General features: G+C 43.4%; 1 protein-coding gene across 2 annotated transcripts in view; it reads left to right on the forward strand.

Annotated features, from left to right (window-relative positions):
* LOC126428467 (PHD finger protein 14) overlaps window positions 1–24844 on the forward strand; it is a 187096-nt gene that overhangs the window by 33973 nt on the left and 128279 nt on the right. For both annotated transcript variants that reach the window (XM_050090401.1, XM_050090402.1), the window contains exons 3-5: window positions 572–714; window positions 13454–13568; window positions 24092–24220. In XM_050090401.1, coding sequence (XP_049946358.1) covers window positions 572–714; window positions 13454–13568; window positions 24092–24220 — 387 coding nt within the window. The remainder of the gene's footprint in view (window positions 1–571; window positions 715–13453; window positions 13569–24091; window positions 24221–24844) is intronic.

Here is a 24844-nt window from a genome sequence, read left to right on the forward strand (position 1 = left end):
ACGGAATTACTTGTCGGTAGCATGTGGCTCATTCGGGAGTACAACAGACAGTGCGAGTAGACTAGCCTTCTCTAAATTGAGAGTTGGCACTTTCTCTTGCTGACCCTTCAGTTCTGAGACTGAGGGAGAAGGAAGCGCAGTGGCAAGATGGACTCTTGCGGGTGAGGACAGTGGTACCAATCCTCGTCCACCCGTCCAGGTTTATATTTTTTGTAGTTTTCATAAAACACTGGAGACAAGTGCTTACCTGTCCTTCTCATCTATTTTCAAAACGTACGCTGTTCGCTCTCCGACAATCTTTTATCGGTGAGACATTGAGCCCTTATCCTCCCTCTCTCAGATGCAGTTGCATTTTGTTGTGAGATCTAACACTTTTGTGACCTTTTGCTCGTGCCCGCGTATGCCCTGCCTGCTAAATGGAAGTACTTTTTACCTTTACTTAATAGTTATGAAAGGTTCAATTTAGAATCAGCTTAGACAAGTTTCATTAAGCAGCTATTCCCATTTCTGAACTGTAAACAGTGGTAAAACAATTGGTACAGGTTCTTCAGTTCCAAAATTTCTTCTACAGATGACGACGACGATGACGACGAAGATAACGGAGAGGATTCTGACGATTCGGAAGGAGGGCAGAAGAATGACACTATGTCAGAGGGAGTCACCATCGGTGACGTCATAGAGAGGGCGAAGCAGAGGCAGGCTGATGGAAAACAGGTAAGTAGTTAACTGTTTTCGAGTAATTTGAGTTTCTGCCAGGATTTTGTGCCATTCCTTACCTTCAGCTACGAAATTATTGTACACATTGTGCTCGACTGAAACTCGCACTAGGCCTATTTTAAAATCCCGAACCACACTTGATAGCAGTATACAGATCCTTTACCTTTTCTGAGAAGTGGCTAGGTGTCAGTTGTTCTCTGAAAATTAGCTGAAACTGAAAATTTTCTTACAGCAAGTAATGTAATGGTATTCGAATAAAACCTGTCGCATCAGACATCTCACTCACTGAGGCGATTTATTGTTTCACCCCAGATTCGGCATTATTCGAATCATTTATATGTATCATATGCAGAACTGGTCTATTTTCCTGTACTGTCTCGCATCTTCCATTTTTACATTTATCCAGTTTCGCAGTCAGAACTCCGACTGCCACTACATTTGTCACTGCCGTATGTGTATCTCGGAAGCACGTCTTCGTACCTCACTGAGTATATTGTGAATGTTTAGTTGTTATGTGTTGGTTGTTTCAGTCTCCATTAGAGCAGAAGAAGATCCCTGTGATTTTTGTAAAAGGGTTGCAGTAAATGCTGGGATGGCTCCTCAAACATGCTAGAGTCAATTACTTTCATCAAAAGTGTTCAGCTGAGCTTCTGCTTCTTGTAATGTTGGGCCTTTTAAACTTGTCGACATTCCTTCCTTCTCACGAAAGATCGATCTCTCTACCGTAACCAATAGAGGCAAATACGCTGTTCAAGTTCCGTTACATCTATCTCGACTCGTACTGTTACACCGGCTCAGAGACGAGTGTCGTTCCCGGACGTGACTTACCACGTGAAAATAAGTGATAAATTTGCACAGTAGTTGTACTGTCCTATAAATTAAATTGTTGTACCATTTTATAATTTGCAAATACCATTCATCAGAAAGGTGAAATCGGGATACGTAACGGCGCACTGCTCACCGTCCCGTCCCAGCCAGGACCCTGCGTGCACAGCAGTGCGGCATCCTCCACCAGCCCCCTCCTCCTCCGTGTCTCACTTACCCACCAGAGCTGAGCTGGGCCGCTGTGCCTGGAGATGACAGTGGCCAACTACGTGTGCGTTGTTCCAGATCTGGAGGTGTCTAGCTACCCGTAAAATGTGCCCGCTATAAACTGAAGGTAACGGATCAGTGTTACACGAGCAGACGTGCGCGGTGCCTCGTAGACGTACGTGCGGACCGTGATGTCAAATCGGGAAGTAGGAAAGGGGGCACAATATTGACACGAGAGAACGTGGATGCGTCACTGCGGGAAATTGCCGCTTGCGCGGAACGGAGTGTTCCGGCAGTGCGACGGGTGAGTGCCGAACGGTTCACGGGAACGCGACGAGACGGGTCACATCGCACCACCCGGGTCACCACCGGAGAAGATCGACACCTCGTCCGAGTGGTGTCGCGGGGCGAATCTGCGTCCTCCTCGGCTCTGGCGCGACAGTGGAACTGTGTAACACACCGTACACGGTCGGGGATAACAGTCTGCTACCGTTCGTTATGACACAGGTTACGTGCGCGTCATCCACTTCGAGCAGACGTGCGCGGTGCCTCGTAGACGTACGTGCGGACCGTGATGTCAAATCGGGAAGTTGGAAAGGGGGCACAATATTGACACGAGAGAACGTGGATGCGTCACTGCGGGAAATTGCCGCTTGCGCGGAACGGAGTGTTCCGGCAGTGCGACGGGTGAGTGCCGAACGGTTCACGGGAACGCGACGAGACGGGTCACATCGCACCACCCGGGTCACCACCGGAGAAGATCGACACCTCGTCCGAGTGGTGTCGCGGGGCGAATCTGCGTCCTCCTCGGCTCTGGCGCGACAGTGGAACTGTGTAACACACCGTACACGGTCGGGGATAACAGTCTGCTACCGTTCGTTATGACACAGGTTACGTGCGCGTCATCCACTTCGAGCAGACGTGCGCGGTGCCTCGTAGACGTACGTGCGGACCGTGATGTCAAATCGGGAAGTAGGAAAGGGGGCACAATATTGACACGAGAGAACGTGGATGCGTCACTGCGGGAAATTGCCGCTTGCGCGGAACGGAGTGTTCCGGCAGTGCGACGGGTGAGTGCCGAACGGTTCACGGGAACGCGACGAGACGGGTCACATCGCACCACCCGGGTCACCACCGGAGAAGATCGACACCTCGTCCGAGTGGTGTCGCGGGGCGAATCTGCGTCCTCCTCGGCTCTGGCGCGACAGTGGAACTGTGTAACACACCGTACACGGTCGGGGATAACAGTCTGCTACCGTTCGTTATGACACAGGTTACGTGCGCGTCATCCACTTCGAGCAGACGTGCGCGGTGCCTCGTAGACGTACGTGCGGACCGTGATGTCAAATCGGGAAGTAGGAAAGGGGGCACAATATTGACACGAGAGAACGTGGATGCGTCACTGCGGGAAATTGCCGCTTGCGCGGAACGGAGTGTTCCGGCAGTGCGACGGGTGAGTGCCGAACGGTTCACGGGAACGCGACGAGACGGGTCACATCGCACCACCCGGGTCACCACCGGAGAAGATCGACACCTCGTCCGAGTGGTGTCGCGGGGCGAATCTGCGTCCTCCTCGGCTCTGGCGCGACAGTGGAACTGTGTAACACACCGTACACGGTCGGGGATAACAGTCTGCTACCGTTCGTTATGACACAGGTTACGTGCGCGTCATCCACTTCGAGCAGACGTGCGCGGTGCCTCGTAGACGTACGTGCGGACCGTGATGTCAAATCGGGAAGTAGGAAAGGGGGCACAATATCGACACGAGAGAACGTGGATGCGTCACTGCGGGAAATTGCCGCTTGCGCGGAACGGAGTGTTCCGGCAGTGCGACGGGTGAGTGCCGAACGGTTCACGGGAACGCGACGAGACGGGTCACATCGCACCACCCGGGTCACCACCGGAGAAGATCGACACCTCGTCCGAGTGGTGTCGCGGGGCGAATCTGCGTCCTCCTCGGCTCTGGCGCGACAGTGGAACTGTGTAACACACCGTACACGGTCGGGGATAACAGTCTGCTACCGTTCGTTATGACACAGGTTACGTGCGCGTCATCCACTTCGAGCAGACGTGCGCGGTGCCTCGTAGACGTACGTGCGGACCGTGATGTCAAATCGGGAAGTAGGAAAGGGGGCACAATATTGACACGAGAGAACGTGGATGCGTCACTGCGGGAAATTGCCGCTTGCGCGGAACGGAGTGTTCCGGCAGTGCGACGGGTGAGTGCCGAACGGTTCACGGGAACGCGACGAGACGGGTCACATCGCACCACCCGGGTCACCACCGGAGAAGATCGACACCTCGTCCGAGTGGTGTCGCGGGGCGAATCTGCGTCCTCCTCGGCTCTGGCGCGACAGTGGAACTGTGTAACACACCGTACACGGTCGGGGATAACAGTCTGCTACCGTTCGTTATGACACAGGTTACGTGCGCGTCATCCACTTCGAGCAGACGTGCGCGGTGCCTCGTAGACGTACGTGCGGACCGTGATGTCAAATCGGGAAGTAGGAAAGGGGGCACAATATTGACACGAGAGAACGTGGATGCGTCACTGCGGGAAATTGCCGCTTGCGCGGAACGGAGTGTTCCGGCAGTGCGACGGGTGAGTGCCGAACGGTTCACGGGAACGCGACGAGACGGGTCACATCGCACCACCCGGGTCACCACCGGAGAAGATCGACACCTCGTCCGAGTGGTGTCGCGGGGCGAATCTGCGTCCTCCTCGGCTCTGGCGCGACAGTGGAACTGTGTAACACACCGTACACGGTCGGGGATAACAGTCTGCTACCGTTCGTTATGACACAGGTTACGTGCGCGTCATCCACTTCGAGCAGACGTGCGCGGTGCCTCGTAGACGTACGTGCGGACCGTGATGTCAAATCGGGAAGTAGGAAAGGGGGCACAATATTGACACGAGAGAACGTGGATGCGTCACTGCGGGAAATTGCCGCTTGCGCGGAACGGAGTGTTCCGGCAGTGCGACGGGTGAGTGCCAAACGGTTCACGGGAACGCGACGAGACGGGTCACATCGCACCACCCGGGTCACCACCGGAGAAGATCGACACCTCGTCCGAGTGGTGTCGCGGGGCGAATCTGCGTCCTCCTCGGCTCTGGCGCGACAGTGGAACTGTGTAACACACCGTACACGGTCGGGGATGACAGTCTGCTACCGTTCGTTATGACACAGGTTACGTGCGCGTCATCCACTTCTCCGTCCACCTTTCGTGAATGTGTAGAAACTGCTAGATGACAGTGGTGTACGGAACGACGTAACTGTGGTCGGGAATGGCATCGGATAGTGTTTTCAGACAAATCTAGGTTCTGTTTGTTTGGCAGACAGGTAGAGTGGCATTACAATGACTGCATCCACATGACATATGGCACCGACTCGAGGTCTTCAGTGTGGGGTACTAATAGATACAACTACAAATAGCTGTTGGCGCGAGCTGGGGGCACTGTGACCGGTGCGACGTACGTGAGTGTCTCCTCAGACCCGTAGCCGTACCCTTTCTGCATGACACTGCAGATGCCATCTTTCAGCAAGACAATGCGCGACAATGTGTTGCTGCAAAAACACGTGCCTTTCTGGTGTCACAGGTTGTCAGTCTTGTGCCCTGGCCTGTCAGATCACCAGTCTTGTCACCAATCAAAAATGGGTGGGATCTGTCAACTGATGGACAAAAGTTGGGAATATAACAAAAGGGTGATAATAGTTTTTATAGACATAGAAAAGGCGTATGACTCAGTTAACAGGGAAAGACTCTGGGAAGAAATGAAGAAGGTAGAATAGAAGATGGTTACATTAATGTAATAAAGAAATGTACAGAGGACACAATTGTAGAATTAGAACACCATTGGGGAACTCTGAATGCTTCAAAGTAAGACAAGGGCTTCAGCAAGGAAGTATTCTATCTCCTGCACTTTTTAATGTTGTGATGGAGGGAATGAACAGGGCAGTGAAAGATATAGTAAAAGAAAAAGACAAAAGCATGATTTTTGCAGATGATATGGTAATATGGGGTGATAAAGAGGTAGATGTACAGTTACAGCTTGATGCGTGGAAGGAAATAATGAAAAGGTATGGATTAAAAATAAATAAAGATAAGAGTGAAGTAATGGTATTTGGAAGAGAGAAAGATCAACAGAAATATTACCTTGAATGGAGAACCCCTCAAAGTTGTAGAAAGTTTCACTTATTTAGGGAGTGAAATATCTATGGATGGAAGAATAACTAACGAAATTAATAGGAGGTTACAGAAGGGAGACAATTTCTACCAAACAATAAAACACCTGATTTGGAATACGGAAGTTTCTGAAAAAGCAAAACTCCTTATGTATAATAATTATTACTTCCCTATTGTCACCTATGGTGGAGAAACATGGACAATGACAGAAAGGGACTGCAGCAGAGTGCAAGCAGGGGAAATGAAATTTCTCAGAGCAGTTAAGGGAAAAACAAGAATGGACAGAGTAAGGAATGTAGAGATTAGAAAGGACCTTAAACAAGAAAGTATGAGAGAAGAAATTAAAAAAAAAAAAAAAAAGAGATTAAGATGGTATGGGCATGTTAAGAGGATGCATGGGCAGAGACTCCCCAAAATAATGGAAGAACTAAAGATGGATTGGAAAAGACCTAGAGGGTTCCCAAGAACACGGTGGAAAACGGGAGTGAGAATATCTGTAGAAAGGAGAGGTGTGACCTGGCAGCAAGCGGAGGAAGAAAAGTGCTGGGAGGACCGAGCCGAATGGAGAGGACTCGTCGGCACCCAGACCCGGCAGTAGCTGGAGCGGGATTCGGATATAGATAGATAGACGGTGAAACTACAGGTGCAACATTGTGACCCAATTCCGACCACCACAGATGAACTTTGGAACCGGGTGAATGGTGCATAGATGGCTACACCACTGGACATCATTCACGCCTTATTTGTTGTGACTGGAGCAACTGAATTACACTCTCCACCAGGGTTTCGATTACCTCTCGTCGTGCCCTGAAATGAGAAATGTGCTGTCCACTACTCTTCCGACCCCTCATTCCGCGGTATTCTGCCGTCCACTGAACCTACACAATATGCTCGTCCATCCTTACACGACCCCTGCTCCCGATCCCTTTCCTCGTGGCTCGTACCCCTGTAATAGACCTAGATGCGAGACCTGTCCCATACATTCTCCTACCACCACCTACTCCAGTCCAGTCACTAACAATACCTATCCCATCAAAGGCAGGGCTACCTGTGAAACCAGTCATCTGATCTACAAGCTAAGTTGCAACCTCTGTGCTGCATTCTACGTAGGCACGACAACCGCCAAGCTGTCTGCCCGCATGAACGGCCACCGACGAACTGTGGCCGAGAAACAAGTGGACCACCCTGTAGTTGAACACGCTGCCAAACGTGATACCCCTCATCTCAATGACCGCTTCACAGCCTGTCCCATATGGATCCTTCCCACCGACACCAGCTTTTCTGAATTGCGCAGGTGGGGACTTTACCTGCAATACACCCTACGTTCCCGTAACCCTCCTGGCCTCGGCCTTCGTAAGTCACTGTCCTTACCCATCCAGCCCCCTCCCTGTTCACCTTCCAGTACTACACAGCCGTTATTTCACCGCCACACCCAGTCTTTTAATTTCTTTTATTTTTATTTCTCGCCTTTCCACTACTTACCCCCTCCCCCCTCCTTATCATCTCTCCTACCCTCCGTCTAAACTGCAACACTTCACTGTCCACCACTCCCACCATACTATCCCTCCCCCTCCCCCCCCGCCCCAGCCTTCTCCTTACCCCCACCCAGTCGCCACTCCCGTCATGCACTGGTGCTGCTGTTCGCAGTGTGGTTTCAGTTCTCTGAGACTGCAGACGTGTGTGCAAGTTGTGTGTGTGTGTGTGTGTGTGTGTGTGTGTGTGTACTGCTGACAAAGGCCTTAATGGTCGAAAGCTATGATTGTGTGAATTTTTTTATTGTGCCTATTGTGGCTCAGCATCTCCGCTATATGGTGAGTAGCAACTTTCCTTCTCTCGTATTGTTAATGTACATGTCCTGTGAATATGAAAGTCCTATCTCTAGTGTTCAAGGTGTTACGTTTTGTCTTACATGTTGTGACGGATGTATGTTAAAATATAGCCAAAATCCACTGTCAAATATAAAATTTCACCTCCATATTAAATTAGAACATGCCTAATCTGTTTATTGTCAAACAGTACTTCCTCACCATTGTACATGTAGTGCACTAGCTTCATGTACACAACGCTTGTGCTAAGGAAAGCTACTGGCAAGAGAGGGCACTAGTAGTATATGCAAGAAGGGTGCGTGATAGTCACTCAAACTTTCATCACACTGAACTTGCTTCCGAGGTTAAAGTTAAATCAAACAGTGGAAAATTCAGGATGGAATGTAACAATATTATCAGGAAGAAAAATTACTACTCACCATATAGTGGAGATGCTGAGTCGCAAATAGGCACAACAAGAAGATACATTTAAAGCTTTTGGCCAATGGCCATTGTCAACAATAGACACACACAAGTGTGCATGCACACACACACACACACACACACACACACACACACACACACACACACACACACACACACACACGACTGCAGTCTCAGGAAACTGAAACCACACTTTGCGTATATGTGTCTATCGTTGACAAAGGCCACTGGCTGAAAGTCTTAAATGTGAAAATCTTTGTGTTGTGCCTATCTGCAACTCAGCATGTCCGCTATAGGGTGAGTATCAGCTTTCCTTCTCATAATAAAGGTTAAAATTAACATTATTACGTTAAAATCAGATCATATCTAGCTGTGTACATATTTAAAATTAATGTCACAACAAATAGTAATTTACCACCTAAAGAATGTCATTGTGGCAAAAGCAAATTACATAAAACTGAATAGTATAAACAGAAACACTAGCAAAAGGAACCAGGGCAGGGGAATGGAGGTATTGGGGGGGAGGGGGGGGGGTTGGACTGAGATAGCAGTTGGGAAAGGGAGAAAATTGTAAAACATAACTCTCATATAAAACACATACAAAAATTGTGCAAATCTCTACAAATATATGTTGCATCATAACAGAGAAGAAACCCAAGTAGCACTAGCATTAAAAGGTGAGTAAAATGACATATCCTGTAGTCATATGGAAGATCATGCCATGTGTCTGCTAGTTTAATGAAAATTTCTATTTTTGAATTGTTCTTGTTCATTTAAAATTGATCCGTCTTCGTGAGTAAAATGTTTAAAAATCTCTAATTCTTCTAGCTGGTCAAGCCTGTAATCTTTACTTTTTTCACGCAAAAGTTCTAAGTCTTCTAGTCTCTATATCGAGTGAGGTGGTTCAGTGCTTGGCACACTAGACTCACATTCGAGAGGACAACAATTCGAACCTGTGTCCAGCTATCCTGATGTAGGTTTTTCGTGACTTCCATAAATTGCTTCAGGAAAATGCTGCGATGGTTCATTTGGAAGGGCACAGCCAATTTCCTTCCCCGTCCTTCCCTAATCTCATTGTCAGTGGGATGTTAATCTCGTACTCTATTCCTCCTTGTCCTCTAATCTCCATGGTGTGTGTTAGAGAAGAAGCAGGTATCCAGAAAAAAATGAAATTTTACATATTTTCCCCAACATTTACGTGACAGATGCTCTTTGTATCTTACTTTAATCAGTTTCCCTGTCTGTCTAATGTAATAGTTAGGGCAGTCATTGCATGTAACTTTATAAACATCTGCATTTGTGAAACTAAATTCTTGTATTCCAATAGAAATGTTTAATTTGCGTTTTAGACTATTGCTTACAGAGAAAACAACTTTGCAGCAATATTCCCTACTTATCAGTCAACTTATCCTGTGCGAAACATTTCATAGGAAAGGTATAGAAATGAACTTATTACTCTCCCTTCCTGTCTTCAAGTAGCTGTTGCCCAAAGCTGAACACATAGTAGCTGTTTTTTTCTTGGCAATATGACCAACCAACCAAAGGTCATATCCATTGTTAATTGCAAGGGTTTTAGTTACAAATATTTCATTTTGAAAACAATGTGGTTCTAAAGGAATGTACACTATGTGATGTATTGCAGAGTAGAAGAAAAACTTTAATGGGTTTGTAGATGCTGTGAGTCAGCTGGAATGATTTTATCTGCAAAATCAGGTTTATTGAAAATGGTATTTTGTTCTTAAGTAACCTTAGTTTCAAATCTAAAAAATTAAGTTCTCTATTATCATTTAGTGTTTCTTTTCTCATCGTAATTGTTAAAAGCACGAAACATTTGTTGTAGATATTTTTCACTCCCATTAAACACTATGACCATGTCGTCTATGTAATGTGCATTAAAAGTAAGTAAATATAACTGAGCTGTGCAAGTATCTGAACTGTTGACTTTATTACAGACAGTACCGAATTACAATTATGTTCAGTTCAGTGGGAAACTGTACGAACAACCATTCAGTTTAACTATGGCATGTCTGATAGCTGGAATATTAGCAGATATCTTTGTAAATACATTAGAAGTGGTTCTATTTTGAAGAGTATTATTTCTCTCGACTCCTTTAGAAAAGCATTGTTCCCAAAAAGCATTTATCTGTAATTAAATCATTTCACAAATCCTGGTTTTTAGGAAATTATATGTAGTGACTGCCTTAAGTATTACATAGAACAGACAGGGAGACTTTAGAAGAGCATCTGTTAAGTAAATGTGGGGGAAATGGGTAAGATTTTGTTTCTCCCCTTTAAACTCTACGCCCCCCCCCCCCCACCTCCCCACCCCCTCCCTGTCCAGATTCTTTTACTATTGTTTCTGTTCACACTATTCAATTTTATGTAATTTGCTTTTATCACAGTGACTTTATTTAGATGGTCACTTACTATTTGTTGTGATGTCATTAGCTAAATAATCTCATAATTTAAATTTTAACCTTTGAAGCAACTTCAGCATGATAAAGTTTCAGTGACTGTCGTACACCCTCCTTGCACATAATGCCGGTGCCTACTCTTGCGAGTAGCTCTCCTCAGCACAAGCGTTGTGTATGTGATGCTAGTGCGTCATCTGTGCTTCGGTGAGGCAGTGCTGTATGACAGTAACCAGGGTACGCTTGTTTTAATTTAATACAGAGGTAAAAATTTGTATCTGATGACACTCTTCACCTGTATGTTAACATAGCTGTGTCTCATTGTATAATTCAGTAAGTCTGAATATGTACGTGTATTCGTAATGAGATATGATTGTATTTTCACTGTTAACTTGCTCGGATATCCTTATTTTCATTCTGAAGATGATGTTTTTGTAAACGTTGAAACCGAGGTAAAGGGGTTTTAATAAACCCTCCAATTTGTAACTGATTGGTTGTTTTACTATTTCTAGAAGAATATTTCATTCAGAGGTTGCTGCTCCAGCTGTGTACAGAATTCTAAAACTTTGAAATAGGGCTGTTTGCCACTCAGTGCCTCCTCTAATTTGAAATTTTTCAATTCTTTCATTTGATTTCTGCATTTTATTGTATAAATTTAACTTTCGGGGTACTTTTAATTGACATTTCCATCGAATATAAGTCCAGCCGTACCTGCTTTTCAAAATTTTTAAAGCACCAGGTCATCTCCACATTCTGTGGAGAAATGTAATTGAAGGGTTTACAATTTTACCAGGTGTACCGGTATGAAATGAGTGTTAAGGTACAAATGTGTCGATAGGGAACATTTGTTGCGAACGAGCCCTAATTTTTGAAACATTCCACATGGGAAAAATATATCTAAAAACAAAGAAGATGTGACTTACCAAACGAAAGCGCTGGCAGGTTGATAGACACACAAACAAATACAAACATACACACAAAATTCTAGCTTTCGCAACCCACAGTTGCTTCATCAGGAAAAAGGGAAGGAGAGGGAAAGACGAAAGGATGTGGGTTTTAAGGGAGAGGGTAAGGAGTCATTCCAATCCCGGGAGCAGAAAGACTTACCTTAGGGGGAAAAAAGGACAGGTATACACTCGCACACACACGCATATTGGGGACACATATTGGGGATATGCGTGTGTGTGCGAGTGTATACCTTTCCTTTTTTTCCCCCTAAGGTAAGTCTTTCCGCTCCCGGGATTGGAATGACTACTTACCCTCTCCCTTAAAACCCACATCCTTTTGTCTTTCCCTCTCCTTCCCTCTTTCCTGATGAAGCAACCGTTGGTTGCGAAAGCTAGAATTTTGTGTGTATGTTTGTGTTTGTTTGTGTGTCTATCGACCTGCCAGCGCTTTTGTTTGGTAAGTCTCGTCATCTTTGTTTTTAGATATATTTTTCCCACGTGGAATGTATACATCAAGTCATGGAACAAACAACATCATATGTTTTCATCGTGTTAACAGTGTCGAATTTTGTACCAGAAAGTGATGATTTGCAGAAAGTATTAATTTTTTGTTTTCATTTGAAAAAAAAAAAAAATAAATAAAAAGAGCTGCAGAGTCGCATCGAATGCTTGTCGAGGCATATGGTGATCATGCTCTATCAGAAGCAACATGCAAAAGATGGTTTCAATGGTTCAGAAATAAGACTTTGATGTAAGAAATGGGAACGTGGAAGACCACCAAAAAAGTTCGAAGACACCGAATTGCAAGCAATATTGGATGAAGATGATACTTAGAAGCAAATGGCAGCAATGCTAAATGTTGCACAGTAAACAGTTTGTGACCAATTTAAAGCTGTGAGAAAGATCCAGAAGTGTGGAAAATGGGTACCACATGAATTGAATGAAAGACAGATGGAAAACCAAAAAACCATTTCTCAAATTTTGCTTCAGAGACATGAAAGAAAATCAATTTTGCATCGAATTGTTACTGGCGATGAAAAATGGATTTATTTTAAGAATCCTAAATGGGAAAAATCGTGGGTTTATCCGGGACAACCATCAACATCGAATGCAATACCAGATCGATCCGACAAGAAGGCAGTGCTCTGTGTTTGGTGGGATCAGAAAGGTGTGGTGTATCATGAGCTTCTAAAACCCGGTGAAACTGTGAATACTAATCGCTACAGACAACAAATGATCAATTTGAACTATGCATTGATTGAAGAAAGACCAGAAGGGGCAGAAGACATGGCAAAGTAATTTTTTTACACGACAATGCACACAAAACAAAACTGGTTCAGGATACAATCAAAACACTTGGCTGGGAGCTGCTACCCCACCCGCCGTATTCACCAGACTTGGCCCCTTCCGACTACCATTTGTTTTCATCAATGGGACACGCATAGGCCGAAGAATACTTTGATTCCTACGAAGAAGTCGAAAATTGGGTGTTTGATTGGTTTGCTTCATAAGATGAACATTTCTATTGGCGTGGTGTCCACAAATTGCCAGAAAGGTGGTCAAAATGTATAGAAAGCAATGGTCAGTACTTTGAATAAAATGTTTTTACTTTTCAATTCAAAATTAGTGTTTCATTTTCACAACAACAAACAAACGCTCATTTCATACCGGTACACCTGGTACTCAAATATAAGTAAAACCCCGAGTAGTGTACCGATATCACCCCAGTGGACAGTAAACGTTTTGGCCTAAATACGTATTAACGATTATAGAGTGTCTGAAATGTTCCTCACACAGTAGAAGAAATAACTGAGAACTGCAACTGTTCTGTGTACAGATTCCCATGCTGAAAATTATTAGTGTCTGCACTACAAATACTCCCAATTCTCGACACTTCGTACTCGTTTTACAGTTTGATGCCAAAGACGCTCTGAAAATACTAATCTGCTGTGGCTGCCTCGGCGACCGAAGTGACGACGCCAACGAAATTGTGGAGTGTGACGGTTGCGGCGTGACTGTTCACGAAGGTAATTTTTAATCAGTTCTTAGCATTCCACATTATGACTGTAGCTTACAAAATTTTATTTATGTTTAAGTGCGACAAATGGCTGCAGATAGATTGTATTCCCAGATTGGTGAAGGTCTGAGGTAGAAAGAACGAAAATTTAAATTTTCTGTAGCTTTGTCACATATACTTTGATAACAATTCTACATCTTAAAAGTTGAATCTGACGTGAGTGTATTATGTGTCTGACCATGTGTAACACAAAACAGTAGTAAAGCCAGCCATATTGAGTATGACAAGATCCAGACAGATGCTAATATGGTAGAAGAAATGTAAATATTAATTGTCTTCTCCACATCTGTCGTAATTAGTAAATCGTTGTGACTGTTTTTTCGACATCAGATTGTTTTTCAGACTTTAATCCCTAGCTTATTACATTGTAACCTATGTGAGGTCTGGAAATTCAAAATAAAAATTGCGCGATTATTATTCACGCTATTTGTATTATTGTTGTAGCGGTTAATAAAAAAGAAAACGAGAAGAAAAGAAAAGATTGAAAATGTGGGAAGAAATGGTGAATAAAAAAGGGGGTTTTAAAATCGTTAATGACTGTGAAAATGGGAAAGAATGAAATGCAAATTGGACTTAATATTACAGAAAAGTTATCAAACTTCGTGATTCGGAAAAGCTATTCTTGGGGTGGTCCTTGTGGCATTTCTGAGCAAAAATCAAACCAATTTCCACTACAAAAATTATTTGAAAGAGAACAGAGAATAACAAAATGTGATTAACAGGGGGAAATGGCATAGATCCTTTACCATGTTAACGTGTCTTCTCTCGTGCGGCGTCCAGGTTTTGTTCTCCAAAAATCTCCTGCTTCATTTCTGCGTGAAAAGTCTTAGCTGCTCCGAAATTTCGAAATAAATTTCATTGTCCAGGAATTACTAATGTATACAAATCAAAACCGTCTTGATATTGAATGCAATGTATTTTACGTTGCTGCTTCCATCCTTCGAATTTCATACAAACTTCCACAATATGTCTGCACATCAATAAGTTTTTTCGTCTTCATCCGACCAAGACTAGCTAATAAGTAAGTTAAGCTTCTGCTCTCCAGAGACAAGAGCGGGTGGAAAACAAAAAGTGTTACAATTTTTGTACCTTCATTTTCTTATATATTTTCTCTGCTGTCGACCGCTCATACAGCTGCGACTGTATAATTTATATCTGAGGGAACAAGTGTAGCGTGGCGAAATTCAAAGTCCCGCTAAATTGTCACTCTTCCAGTTTCTCCGGCAGATCACTCGTGTCTGCCACCGTACCGCATCTTGTACATCTACATCTACATTTATATTCCGCAAGCCACCCAACAGTGTGTGGTGGAGGGCACTTTACTTGCCACTGTCATTACTTCCCTTTCCTGTTCGTCGCGTATGGTTCGCGGGAAGAACGACTGCCGGAAAGCCTCCGTATGCGCTCGAATCTCTCTAATTTTACATTCGTGATCTCCTCGGGAGGTATAAGTAGGGGGAAGCAATATATTCAATACCTCATCCAGAAACGCACCCTCTCGAAACCTGGACAGCATTTACACCGCGATGCAGAGCGCCTGTCTTGCAGAGTCTGCCACTCAAGTTTGCTAAACATCTCCATAACGCTATCACACTTACCAAGTAACCCTGTGACAAAACGCGCCGCTCTTCTTTCGATCTTCTCTATCTCCTCTGTGAACCCGATCCGGTACGGATCCCACACTGATGAGCAATACTCAAGTATAGGTCGAATGAGTGTTTTGTAAGCCACCTGCTTTGTTGATGGACTACATTCCACAGTATTGTCCCGAGCCAGCTGCTTGACACGTAGGGACTGCAGCGGTCGGGGACCGCGCCGTGGAGGTGTTGTAGTTCGTTTGGGAATCGATCTGCAATCCTCCGTGCACGTTCCGGCTACCCAGTGCCACTGTCGGACACCATTGTGGCTGGGATCCGAAACGGAGTAGGTTGCTGTGCAAGTCTTCCACTGCCCTATGGTGGGGCCGTCACCGGATGCCCCCATTTCCGTCGACGCAATCTGACGGTGGCCAGTGCAGAACTCCGGGCTGTGCTCGTCTGGTATCTCAAGTTACCTGCCATCGTAATTGCCGAAATGACCAAACTGAGATGATTAATCTGTCTCTTCTCGTACATCGTCCAGTGTCCTGAGCCGAGGCAGTGCTGTGTCACTGGAGATTTATCTGGGCCTCCATTCCAAAGGTTGAGACCTACAGCAGTATATACACCATTACTCTGCAATTCTACATCTACATCCATACTCTGCAAGCCACCTGACGGTGTGTGGCGGAGGGTACCTTGAGTACCTCTATCCCTTCTATTCCAGTCTCGTATTGTTCGTGGAGAAGAAGGATTGTCGGTATGCCTCTGTGTGGTCTCTAATCTCTCTGATTTTATCCTCATGGCATCTTCACGAGATATACGTAGGAGGGAGCAATATACTGCTTGACTCCTCGGTGAAGGTATGTTCTCGAAACTTCGACAAAAGCCCATACCGAGCTACTGAGCGTCTCTCCTGCACAGTCTTCCACTGGAGTTTATCTATCATCTCTGTAACGCTTTCGCGATTACTAAACGATCCTGTTACGAAGCGCGCTACTCTCCGTTGGATCTTCCCTATCTCTTCTATCAACCCTATCTGGTACGGATCCCACACTGCTGAGCAGTATTCATGCAGTGGGCGAACAAGCGTATTGTAACCTCCTTCCTTTGTTTTCGGATTGCATTTCCTTAGGATTCTTCCAATGAATCTCAGTCTGGCATCTGCTTTACCAACGATCAACTTTATATGATCATTCCATTTTAAATCACTCCTAATGTGTACTCCCAGATAATTTATGGAAATTACTGCTTCCAGTTGCTGACCTGCTATACTTTAGCTAAATGATATGGGATCTATCTTTCTATGTATTCGCAACACATTACACTTGTCTATATTGAGATTCAATTGCCATTCCCTGCACCGTTCGTCAATTCGCTGCAGATCCTCCTGCAATTCAGTACAATTTTCCATTGTTACAACCTCTCGATACACCACAGCGTCATCTGCAAAAAGTCTCACTGAACTTCCGATGTTATCCACAAGGTCATTTATGTATATTGTGAATAGCAACGGTCCTACGACACTCCCCTGCAGCACACCTGAAATCACTCTTTTTTTGGAAGACTTCTCTCCATTGAGAATGATGTGCTGCGTTCTGTTATCTAGGAACTCTTCAATCCAATCACACAATTGATCTGATAGTCCATATGCTCTTACTTTGTTCATTAAACGACTGTGGGGAACTGTATCGAACACCTTGCGTTTGTCAAGAAACACGACATCTACCTGGGAATCCGTGTCTACGGCCCTCTGAGTCTCGTGGACGAATAGCGCGAGCTGGGTTTCACACGATCGTCTTTTTCAAAACCCGTGCTGATTCCTACAGAGTAGATTTCTAGTTTCCAGAAAAGTAATTACGCTCGAACATAATATGTGTTCCAATTCACACTGAAGTGTTTGGCAGCTGTGTGGAACTTCCTTCAGACTATTTCTCAACTCTTCCACTCTCAATTAGCACTCAGAGAAAATGGACATTTAAATATTTGTGTGCAAATTCTCATTTCTCTCATTTTATCACTATGTAACAATATTATGAAAAGGATAGTTGCTACTCATCCTATTGTAGAGATGCTGAGGGGTAGATAAGCACAACAAAAAGACTGTCCGAAAATCAGCTTTTGGCCAATGAGGCTTTCGTCGGAGGTAGAAAGTACACACACACACACACACACACACACACACACACACACACACTCGTGGAAACGCAACTCTCTCACACACGCGTGACTGCAGTCTCTTCCTGATGAGGCCTCAGCAGCCAGAGAAGATTTCAGTCATGTGTGTAAGTTGCCTCTGTGTGCTGTGTGTGTGTGTGTGTGGGGGGGGGGGGGGGGGGGCACGCGTGTGCACTCTACCTCTGACAAACGCCTTGTTGGCTGAAAGTTCATCTCCTGACAGTCTTTTTGTCATTCCTACCTGTGACTCAGCATCTCCGCTAAATGGTGAGTAGCAACTATCCTTTTCATAATACTGTTATATTACATCCTGGATTTTCCATTATCGAATTTTATCACATTAGTCATTTCCCTCCCTTTAGGTGGGGCTCTACAAAATATTTTGGTATTTGGAGGAGCAAGTTTGTGATTGAAATATCGTGAAAAGATTTTCTCAAAGTGAAAAATCTCTTTATTTTAATGTTTTCCATTCTGACTCTGTCTTCTATTTTGCAATAATACGAAACAAGCTGCCTAACTTTTATGTGGAAAGAATGCGATACTGTGTGGCAGTAGGTGGACGAGCGTAATACAGGCGGTCATTGTTCTAGGATTGTTGCACCTTCCAAGTATTCTGCCAGGTGGTTCTAGTTTAAAGATTAGGTTAGATTAGATTAGTACTTCTTCCATAGATCATGGTTATGACACTTCGTAATGATGTGGAACGTGTCAGATTAATAAAAGGTGTCTATACAAGATACTACATTACACAAAATATTTGTGGGGGTTGGGGAAATTATCCACTTACTATATCCAAAAATTCATCTAATGAGTAGAAGGAGCTGCCATTAAGAAATTCTTTTAAATGCTATATGGCTATTTGTCAGACTTTTGATGCTATGAGGTAAGTGACCAAAGACTTTTGTGGCAGCATAATTTACCCCCTTCTGAGCCAAAGTTAGATTTAAGCTTGAGTAGTGAAGATCATCCTTTCTCCTAGTGTTGTAGCCATGTACACTGCTATTACTTTTGAATTCGTTCGGATTGTTAATAACAAATTTCATAAGTGGATGTATATATTGTGAGGCTACAGTGAAGATTTCTAGCTCTTTAAATAAGTGTCTGCAGGATGATTTTGGATGAGCTCCAGCATTTATTCTGATTACACGCTCTTGTGCAATGAACACTCTTTTACTCAATGATGAGTTACCCCAGAATATGATGCCATACGAAAGCAGAGAATGAATGTAGGCATGGTAAGCTAATTGACGGAGATGTGTATCGCCAAAATTTGCTATGACCCTAATAGCATAAGTAGCTGAACTCAAACGTTTCAGCAGATCTTCAGTGTGTTTTTTCCAGTTCAACCCCTCATCAATGCATACGCATAGAAATTTGGAATATTCTACCTTAGCTACCGATTTCTGATCGAAGTCTACATTTATTAAAGGTGTCATTCCATTCACTGTGTGGAACTGTATGTACTGTGTTTTGTCAAAGTTTAATGAGAGCCCATTTGAAAAGAACCAGGTAATGATTTTTTGAAAAACACCGTTTACAATTTTACCAGTTAATTCGTGTCTGTCGGGTGTGATAGCTATACTTGTATCATTGGCAAAAAGTACCAGCTTTGCATCTTCGTGAATATAGAATGGAAACACATTAATATATTTTAAGAACGGCAGAGGACCCAAAACCGAACCTTGTGGCACCCCATTCTTGATTGGTCCCCAGTTTGAGAAATCACCAGTTTTTTTGCATATTATGTGAACTGCTTATTTCAGCTTTCTGCACTCTTCCAGTTAGGTATGATTTAAACCATTTGAGCACTGTCCCATTCATACCATAGTACCTGAGCTTATCTAGAAGTATTCCATGGTTTACACAATAAAAAGCCTTTGAGAGATCACAAAAAATCCCAAAAGGTGACTTCCAGTTACTCAGAGTATTTAATATTTAATTAGTGAAAGTATATATAGTATTTTCCGTTGAGAAACCTTTCTGGAAACCAAACTGACATTTTGTTAAATCTTTATTTTTACAAAGGTGTGAAGCTACTCTACTATACATTCCTTTTTCAAGAATTTTGGATAAGGCAGTCAGAAGAGAGATTGGGCAGTAGTTGTTAACATCAGACGTATCTCCTTTTTTATGCAGTGGTTTGACAATGGCTTACTTAATTCTATCTGGGAAAATGCCCTGCTTCAGAGATCTATTACATATGTGGCTAAGAATCCCACTTATCTCTTGGGAACAAGCTTTTATTATCCTGCTGGAAATGCCATCAATTCCATGTGAGCCTCTATTCTTGAGAGAGTTTATTATCTTCCTAATTTCAGAAGGAGAGGTGGGTGGAATTTCAATTGTATCAAATGGTGTGGATAAGGCCTCTTCCATTAACTGCCTTGCTTCTTCTTTTAATGAACATTTAGATCCTATTTTCAACACAACATTTAAAAAATGATTATTCAAAATGTTTTCGACTTCCAGCTTGTTGTTTGTCAAGTTTCCATTCGCTTTGATGGTAATGCCGTCATCACCGAGTGAGGTGGCACAGTGGTTAGCACACTGGACTCGCATTCGGGAGGACGACGGTTCAATCCCGTCTCCGGCCATCCTGATTTAGGTTTTCCGTGATTTCCCTAAATTGCTTCAGGCAAATGCCGGGATGGTTCCTTTGAAAGGGCACGGCCGACTTCCTTCCCCATCCTTCCCTCATCCGAGCTTGCGCTCCGTCTCTAATGACCTCGTTGTCGACGGGACGTTAAACACTAATCTCCTCCTCCGTAATGCTGTCATCCTGTACTCCCATGTCATAATATTCCAAATTGTTTTGATTTTGTTATCAGAGGTATTAATCTCAGACATGATGCACATTCTTCTGGACTTTTTAATAACCTTTCTTAATGTAGCACAGTAGTTTTTATAATATTTGGCTGTTTTTGGGTCATTACTCTTTCTTGTTGTTAGATACAGTTCCCTTTTGTGGTTACAAGATATTTTTATTCCTCTAGTAATCCAAGGCTTTTTGCATGGTTTCTCATAATTAGATTTAACTACTTTCTTTGGGAAACAGTTTTCAAATTCTCTTACAAGTGTACCATGAAATAAGTTATATTTTAAATTAGCATCGGGTTCCTTGTACACCTCATCCCAGTCTAACTGCTGATGATTTTCTCTGAAATTTCTAATTGTTGAGTCATTAAGGGTAGTTTTGAATTACTGAATGGAGCTATGTCATATACTGTAACTAGCTGAGCACCATGATCAGAAAGGCCATTCTCAACAGGACAAGAATTTATGTTATTAAACTTATCTTGGTCTATAAAAGTATTATCTATCAATGTGCTGCTGTCCTTTACTACCCGAGTAGGAAAATTAATGACAGATGTCAAACTGAAAGAACCGAGCACGACTTCCAGGTCATTCTTCCTATTACCCACTTTCAGTGAATCAACATTGAAGTCCCCACAAATAATAATTTGCTTTCCCCTATACGACAGATAGCGCAACAAGGCAGCCAAGTTTTCCAGGAATAAATGAAAGTTTCCTGAAGGGGACCTGTATACTGTTACAATTATAAAAGAGCCCTCCTTCAGTTTAAGTTGGCAGGCACATGCTTCTATATGTTGCTCTAGACAAAGCTATTTTGTATCTAAGCTTTTTACCCAGTGATAACTTTTGACATATGTGGCAACTCCTCCTCTCACCTTATTCTCTCTACTCAATGTGCAGCTAGTTTACAACCACTGATATTTACCTTTTCCACATCAGACACAATGTGATGCTCAGACAGGCATAGTATATCTATTACATTATAAGCTTCAATGTCATCTAAACAAACCAGGAGCTCATCTACTTTATTCTTCAATCCCGGAATATTTTGGTGAAAAATGGTAACATTATTTTTTACTTTACGTTTGTGAGAATCTACTTTTTTCTTTAATCCACCAATATTTTGGTTAAATATGGTAACATTATTATTTACTTTCCTGTTGTGAGAATCTTGTGAGTTTTGGACCTCTTTAGCAGCTGCCTGCCTGAACTTCTCATTGGACACTGATATTAGCCTAAAAAAGAGATACATCCAGGAGTACTAGTGTCTGCCCTTAATGGATTTCGCTAACAACCCTGTCAGTTTACCCTTCCTTTTCCTATTGAGGTGTAGGCCATGCCTTGTGAAATCCCCCCTATCAATAACCTCGACAGGAACCAATCCAGTGTCTGACGGAGTGGCCTCCCTACGCAACTGGTCCAACTCCATATTTACCCTCCTGAGAGAGGGGTTCAACTGGGGCTGATCGTGCCGCACAAAAGCAGGCACCAGCCCAACATTGGTATGGGTCGTTGCAGAGGCTTTTTTCACCAAGTCACACTCAATATTGTTGCTCTGATCCCTATCAATACTGTTTCCCACTCCACCCACTATCATCACATGATCCTGCTTTGAGAAACCCTTGCACAAGGATCCTGTATCCTCTACCACCTGGCTAAGACATGCACTTGGCTTGAAAAAGTTTGTGACCTGGTACCTGTCACCTAAGTTTTCCTGCAAAATCTGGCCCACACCTCTTCCAGGGCTGCTACCTACCAACAGAACTTTCCTCTTATTTTCTACTTCTTTTGAAACAGTTGGTTTCCTAGTGAGATTCTGTTACATCTTAACTACATCTTCTTCTACTGGGGCCTCTTCCTTACTTAACTGTGGTAGGAAGGCAAATCTATTGGTTGTGCCAATTGGGAAACTGTCAGACACTGTCCTCTTTCTGTGGCCCCTGTTCCCAGCTTCCACTTCCCACCGCTGTTTGCCCTCCTCCCCTCTTAACCCCTTCAGTTCCTCCCTTGCTCTGCCCTAATTAGCCTGAAGGGCTCTAATTTTCTCCTCCTGTTCAGCTATACTCCTATCTCTTGAGAAAACCCTGCAAAAGAATGGAATAGTCTCATTTGCTTCCCCAATTCCCACACCGCTACAATGTCCCCAATGAAACCACATGTGACAACAACTGCACAAAACCCCTGAACTAACTTTCCTACTGCAGCTCACACTCTTAGTATCCATGGTAGTTTAGAAATTAGCTAAGAGATTTACTAAGTGATAATGATAATATATTAAATACAGATGCAAAAGGACACTAAATATGTTTAGGAAACTAATATGTAAGTAAACTATTACCAAATGCATTTAAATATGTGGTATAATGCTAAATATGCACGATAAAAAATTAGGCCTAAACAGCCAAATGTAACCAAAACGAACTTTTTGCAATTACTGGAAGAATACTCAAATAAAAGAAAAACCTTTAATGGCGAGCTTGAAGAGCACACTAATTAAAGTATTTAATTAGTTAATCTATACCAAATGCACTTAAGATTGCGGTAAAACACTAAATATGCACACTCGGAAAGTAAGGCAAAGCTGCGAAATATGAACAAAACGAACTTTTCGCGATTACTGGAACAGTACGCAAATAAAAGAAAAAACCTTTAATGGCGAGCTTGAAAAGCACTCTAATGAACGTATTTAATCAGTTAAACTACAGTAAATGCACTTGCAATTGTGGTATAATGCTAAATATGCACACTCGAAAAATTAGGCCTAAGCAGCCGTAAGTAAACAAACGAACTTTTCGCGATTACCAGAACACTATGAAAATAAAAGAAAAACTTTTAATGGTGAGCTTGAAGAGTACACTAAAGAATGTATTTAACTAGTTAAAAGTGTTCAACTACAATTAATTACAACCTAAATTACTTATCTTTCACAAGAGCTCTGTCTCCGTACGTGCGGGCTTGTGCAGGGCTGCCAACCTGGTTTAAGTTGGTTGTAATCATATAACTTAATCCCCTAGTATTTTTCTGACTCAAAAACATTCAAATGTGTGTAATTTATTGTGTAACTGAAAATTTAATGCATTTTTTTTAATAGTCATGTCAAGGATCTCACAGTTTTTGTTGCTTACTGTCAATTGTCACTTTTCACCCTGTGTGAATGTCTTATATAGCTAATTTTACAGTTGATTTTGATCTCCTGATGACTTTACTAGACCTTAAATGGCAGTCTCATGTGCAGACAATCTAAGAGAGGTGTTGGATTGTCTCTAAAATCATTTATACAGATTAAGAAAAGCAGAGGTTCTGTAACATTTGACGCAGTACTGAAGATATTACTCCCATTCCTCTAGATGACTTCTCGTTAATTACTACAAACTGTGATCTTTGACAGGGGTTCACAATTCCATTCTCACAGCCGAGATTGGCATCCAAAGATGCAGCAGTTTCACGGGCAGCCAGAAGGTGTATTTCGTGTTACATCCATTCAAGATTTTGCTGATTTTTGGAGAACTGTCACCAAAAACAGCAAGAACACTGCAATAGTGGGTCCCTCAGTTTTTTTATTTTGTTCCCTCTTCCGAACTCCCTTTAGCTGGAAATAGCGATGCATTTGTTTTTTGCGATTGACAGTTCTGCCAGAAAGCTGTCCCCAGATACCGTAGCTCACCCGCTATGCTGTCGGGATCGGAAATGCCACATACTCCGTGTACAGGAGTGTGTGACGGAGCACGACACCACGCACGACTGCGACTGCTCAAATATAAATACACCTACGGTCGACTAGTTCGTGCGCTAGTGACGGGCAGTCGTCTCAGGGGAAATACTGCGGAATTTACACTACGCAATCCGACGAGCCATAGATTCACACATTGTCATCGCGACTGCAGTAACTCTGCACGTGTTGCAGGCTGCTACGGAGTGTCGGATGCGGCGAGCGTCTCCAGTACAGTGTCCTCCTGCTCGACGGAGCCCTGGTTCTGCGAGGCGTGCCGCGCCGGCGTCGTCGACCCCATCTGTGAGCTGTGCCCCAACTCAGGTCAGTGGCTAAGTACTGTCAATCTCTTTAAGCTCTGTTTCTACAAACAACACTGACATATTTTACAATCACCTTATGACATACTAAATTCTGAAAAATAGGCGAGTGTGTGTGCTGCATTTGGTTGTGCTGTGAAGCACAATGTGTAAAATTCTGCAAGGGTCAGCCAGATAGCGCGTTAAAATGGAGTTGACTCGCGGATGAGCTGATCGTGAAGCACGGTTCGGTGCATTCTGCCTTCAGAAATTTCGCCCACTGTGCTGACCCGAAGATGAGTGTGTCGGTTTATCTTTCCCTGTCGTCTTGTGGCATTATCTTCTAGACAGAGCACCTAAAGTAGATAAAGTGTCTGTTTAGCAGATGCGAGGAGCAGGAATATTGTGTAAAGTAGATAATCACACACTTCGTGGAAGCATTTTTGAGGATCTCAAAATTCTTTCACTCATTTCCCAGTACATTTACCCCTTAATGCTTTTTTTTTTTTTTTTTTTTTTTTTTTTTTTTTTTTTTTTTTTCCGACGATAAAGAAGTGCAATATACTTGGTCGTGATACGAGACACAGAAATAATTTTGTTGTCGGCTTTGCCACGTTGTCCGGAGTTTAGAATGGGCTTATGTACTGTA

The sequence above is a fragment of the Schistocerca serialis genome, chromosome 12 (genome assembly GCF_023864345.2).
Source record: "Schistocerca serialis cubense isolate TAMUIC-IGC-003099 chromosome 12, iqSchSeri2.2, whole genome shotgun sequence".
NCBI classification, from domain to species: domain Eukaryota; kingdom Metazoa; phylum Arthropoda; class Insecta; order Orthoptera; family Acrididae; genus Schistocerca; species Schistocerca serialis.